This window comes from Rhagoletis pomonella, unplaced genomic scaffold (genome assembly GCF_013731165.1).
Source record: "Rhagoletis pomonella isolate Grant_MI unplaced genomic scaffold, Rhpom_1.0 Rhpom_scaffold_00004, whole genome shotgun sequence".
Classification (NCBI taxonomy): domain Eukaryota; kingdom Metazoa; phylum Arthropoda; class Insecta; order Diptera; family Tephritidae; genus Rhagoletis; species Rhagoletis pomonella.
In genome coordinates this window covers 52603086-52608127 of record NW_023458558.1, presented here as the reverse complement: position 1 = coordinate 52608127, position 5042 = coordinate 52603086, and the positions used below count along the sequence as shown (strand labels likewise).

Here is a 5042-nt window from a genome sequence, read left to right as displayed (position 1 = left end):
GTCTACCAGAAAACTCTCTTCGTCCGCAGGAGGCTTCCACTAATAATACCCAATTGTTTATTTAACCATTTTTTCGTCGGAACTATGAAACCCACAAAAACCCCGACAAATGCAATGGGGCGACCAACAAAAAATCGTTGGTATTAAAAAATGGTATGGATTGAAAAATATTGATTTGCAAGAATTTTATACTCTTTCTATGAAAAACTTTATTTTTCCCATATAAAAATACCTGGAAATCTTTGATCGCTTTGAGCGACCTCTAAATATTTTTTGACTTCAAAATAAAAAATAGGGGCATGCTTTTTCGATATATAACAGATTTACTGTTTTCGGACCACACTAATGTAGATACTTAAACGTTGCTAAGAATGCGATATGAGTAAGCCTTACGCAAAAGACTTCTGGTTTCCTACAAAAAAAAAAAAAAAAAAAAAAAAAACCAACCACAGATAACACAGTAAAATTAAAAGCTGGATGAAATCACAACGAACGATAAGTTAAATGAATTATCATTTCGGAAGCGTCAAAGAGGTAATAAAATGGCAAAACAGAAAATTAATGAAATCAGTTAAAGCGGAATTTTTGTTTACTACGGACTTGAGTGGCGTGAATAAAGCATCGCTATAACCCTAATATAAAAATAAATGAAATGAACAGTTGGTGTTGCATTTTCAAACCGTGTGTCAATATGAATAAAGGTGTGAAGGATAAAGAAAAATATAAAAAATATTTAGAATATAAAAATAAAAGCGTAAACCTAAATTCTCTGCATTTAAATGGTATAGCTTTAAAAGTATATATGTACATATGTGTATACAAATTTGAAAAAGTGAAGAGGACTTCAACTATTTATAAGAGGCTCTTCCTCCAATTCGAGTGTTTGTTGTCACAAAAAGCAGGGGGACCATTGGCATTGGTGCTTTCTGATGCCACTACGAACGCACAGTTACACTGCGAAAAGGGTTAAGTTACAACAACTAAACATGTTCCTCTCAACTCGTGATTTGGTTATAGTTACACGATCTGATTACAGTTACCAAATCTTGTGTTGAGAGAAACATATTTGGCTGCTAAGCTGCACTGAGTAAAGAATTTCTTTCAACACAAGATTTGGTAACAATAACCAAATAGTGAAACTTATACAACATCATGTGGATACCTCAGTGGAAGATCACCATATATCGGCTACCAGTTCGAAATCGCAGTACTTTGAGAGTATTTGAGAATTTTATTGAAAAACACACTCTCTAAGAATTCGGTTCAAAAAGGTCCTATCTCGGCTGAAAATACATTGAAAATGTGCTGAGATAGGGCATTTTTGGACCGAATTCTGAGATAGCGTGTTCTTGAAAAGTTTTCTGATATGGCATGTTTTCGAACTAGCTTCCGAGATAGGTCGATCTTCCACTCAGGTGTCGATGTGTGGAAAGAAACATTTTTAAAAATAGTTGACTTAATTAAACTCCTTTATCAGTACGTAGCGAAAAACGCTATATGCAATGTTTCACAGGTGGCAGAGTTCGGTCGGTCCCGGATAGTGGCTCCAAGCTAGCGATCCCAGGTGTTTAGATCGCAATCTCTAATCTCGGTGAGACCGACTTGGTGGTGCTTGTCTTTGCCATCTTACCAACAACCAAGAGGTCAGCCATAGCTTCAAATAAAGGGCTGAAGCGTTAAGCCAAAGCAAGTGATCTTGATTTCAATGAGGTGGTCCTTGTACCCGCTATAACTTTCTGGCTAGCATTGTATTCTCTAATGCACTCCGTCAGATGAGGACCCTTAAAATACAATGAAGCGGTCGTTTTCGGAAAGAAATTCAAAATAAAGCTCAGTAGCAAAATAACCTGCAACGACTCTAGTTTGGAGAGACATGCATAAACAAGCGCTATGCAGATGGCTCTAAAACCCCTATAGGCATTGCAATAGGCGTCTAAGGACGCCCTAAGTCGCAGTTAGTCGGTTTGCATCGTATCGTATTAAGATAATTCCAATCTTCAGAGAAAGTCAGACGGTAATTATTTCTTTTGAAATCAAATCATCTGTAGTCCTTGAGTGTATTGGTCATCCAAATACCATCGCTGTATTCAATAGCATTCAGCTTCTTTGGATACCACGCCACAATGAATGACAAGAAGCTAAGGTAGTGGACAGAATAGCAAGGTAACAGCAGCCTCAACTTCCAAAGGCTTCGAACCCTTCCCTGCAGTGGGGTCACAACACGGTTAGGAAAGAGATCTGAAAGGATGTAATAGAATGCGAGAATTTATTTTGACAAACCAAAAAATTAATTGGAGGAAGGAAGGGGTGAAACCCGGAGAGATAAAAACTTCTTATTAACCTGCATAAAGCTAAACTGGGTATTGCCATAGACAGCCTCACAGGACACTGAAAACTGCACTAAAAAGAGATCTGAACATGTAAAGAATCAAGTCAAAAGACCTTTGTTGCTTTTGCGACTCGGTCAAGGGATACCACCTGTCCTACTCGTCATTAAGAGGCAGTGCCGAGGGGACGATAACAAATCTGCGCTCAATGCGGTCGAACAGACTTTACACAGACTTTATCTCCAAAAGCTCTACTAGACTGATGTTGGCGCGGAAAATGTGAAAGCTGTTTTAGAATGACTGTTTTCTTCTGGTTACGAATTCATAAGTGTAAAGCATCTCTCACGTCCAGATTTTGATAAAAACGAGCTCAAAGTGTAAGAAAATCGCTTTTTTCCAATATTTGAGAAGCTCTAGCAAGGAAATAAAAGGTGATAGAACCTACCGTTTCGGCTTAAATTAAAGGCAGAACTCTCGACTACAGTGTCCGAAATACCATCCCTGCACTTTGTCTTATGGTCATTGATAGTTATTTATTGAACAATAAAAAAATACTGGAAATTTGTGATATCAAAAAAAAAAAATACAAATGACCATAAGTGACCTTTTTTTTGACAATTTTACCCCGTTTTTCTCAAAATCTGGAGCTGATGAAAACTTTATACTTACGCATTCGTTCGTTCAGCACTGTGTTATCGATCTATATATAACTTCCTCGTGGAGCCTGGTTGGTGTTTTGGTTAGAAGCCCAACAGTCGGCTTAGCGAACTCCGCGCATATCTTTCTGAATGCATAACGAATTTGGCGTTACCGACTCCAGAATCTTGAAAGTAGCTTTATTGTTCACTATCTCAAAGATATTTTTCGCCAGCAGACACAGGATCAGACCTGTTTCAATGCCAATTATGGTTACATCTGTGAATATTGAGATGTCTTCAGCGCTTAGGACGATACCAAGGTCTGTCACTTCTGTGGGGAAAATGAACGAAACTCGATTCGAAAATTGATAACGAGATTACGACATTATATAGCCAGTCTGCTTTTCCAATTTAATTTCTATTGGAGAGATAGCAGCTGCCATTTTTGTCTTTCGATTCCAAAGTAATCATTCGATCAGGGAAGCCGTTATTGGCTATACGTTATACGTGTGAAAATATTCTTCTTATTTGTTACGAATATTCACAACCGATTCCGGGTTGGCCCGTGGCCAAGAAACATCAGCAATTTCTCCCTTCTTTACGAAGTTCTATCTCTCAGTAAGTGCAAACAAAACATTCTGGGGTCGATACTTTCATTATTTTCTTAACTATTTATCAAAAAAAAAAATATTTATGTATATACTTATTAAGAGTAAAAATAAAAGAATGTTGTTTGCATTTTTTTTCGTTTCAGCTGCTTTTGCAATTTTGATGTGCCTTTTGGCACTTACAACTGCCGCCATAGTGCCGCTTGATGACTCGGATGCAGACGAATCTGTAGCCTGCAAATATACAGATGAAGTCTGGGGCGCTGAGGATGGTACGAAATTTTACTTCTGTCTACCGGATAACAATACGGCCATTTTGCAATCATGCCCAGATAATACATTCTTCGTGCGCAATGCAACTGTTACCGGCTGCATACCCAACTCATTGATGGATCCGAATTGTGTTACTGATGTTGAAGTGGGCGCTTGCAGCGGCGAGGACCTCAAACAACCACAGCCTTGTTCTAGTAATCCGAATAAATTCTATCTTTGTACAAGTGAGGGCGCCGAACCAGTGCTATTGAATTGCCCCGATGGCAAAGCGTTCGTCAAGCAGGATGGATATTTGGGTTGCTTCGATTGGTCAAGATGGCGTGAGTTGCGTCAATGCTACACTCTTACCAACCAGATATGAGTTTGTTTGTAAAATAAAATTAAGCAAATACGAGTACATACGGAAACTTACTTGTCTGTATAAGTATACTTAGTAAAAGAAATACGTGTGAATAAATGTTTGTAAATATATGTGCTATGGAAAATATTTTTTGCTTATAATACATAGTATGTATATAGTTTATAAAAAAAATCATGTTTTCTTTACACTCCTTTTACAGCTAATCTATACATCTAAGGTATACAAAATTATATGTATATCATTAGAAAGGTATTTTGAAGATGAAGTGCAGAAAATTACTCAAATTTAGAATTAGTTTAAAATACAGCGAAAAATTCATTTCAAAATTGACACTAATACAAATACTATACATATACATGATGCGGAAATGCCTCCTAAATGTTTGCTTGAATATTGTCACTGAGTTAAATAAACTTGCTAAACAACAGTTGAGGAAAAAGATTTCTATAGATTTAGATTCATACAAAAAAAGGAAAATTAAGTATGTAGTAGAAGAATAAAGGCAAAGATTAAAAAAAGGTAAAGAAGCCTAAAGATAAAGACAAATAGGAAGGTAAATTTTATTGCATATTTAATATAATGATAAAGGTGGGGGTGAATATGTAGATGAAAAAAATAGTAAAGATAAAGATCAGGATAAAGGTAACGAAAAGGATAAAGATAAAAAATAAAACATAAATATAAAGGTTAACATACGCATAGCGATAAAAAACGATATATGAAGATAAAGATAGAGAACAAAGACACAAAGACACAAAGACACAAAGAAAAGGATTAAACTGAAGAATGATGTATTTTATGTTATTTTGTTGTATGTTATATTATGTTATGTTAT

General features: G+C 36.3%; 1 protein-coding gene across 1 annotated transcript; it reads left to right on the top strand.

Moving 5' to 3' along the window:
• Positions 1 to 586: 586 nt before the first annotated feature.
• On the top strand, positions 587 to 4300 carry LOC118738513. The gene is made up of 2 exons (XM_036469450.1): positions 587 to 701; positions 3720 to 4300. Exons 1-2 carry the CDS (start codon positions 653 to 655, stop codon positions 4205 to 4207), a joined length of 537 nt encoding a protein of 178 aa, XP_036325343.1. The 5' UTR covers positions 587 to 652; the 3' UTR covers positions 4208 to 4300.
• The last annotated feature ends 742 nt before the right edge of the window (positions 4301 to 5042 follow it).

Bases quoted from the DNA above. Each gene is read 5' to 3' on its own strand.
- LOC118738513 (XM_036469450.1), top strand. From the start codon at position 653: ATGAACAGTTGGTGTTGCATTTTCAAACCGTGTGTCAATATGAATAAA. The intron at 702-3,719 runs GTGTGAAGGATA...TTTTCGTTTCAG, and splicing joins GTGTGTCAATATGAATAAAG to CTGCTTTTGCAATTTTGATG.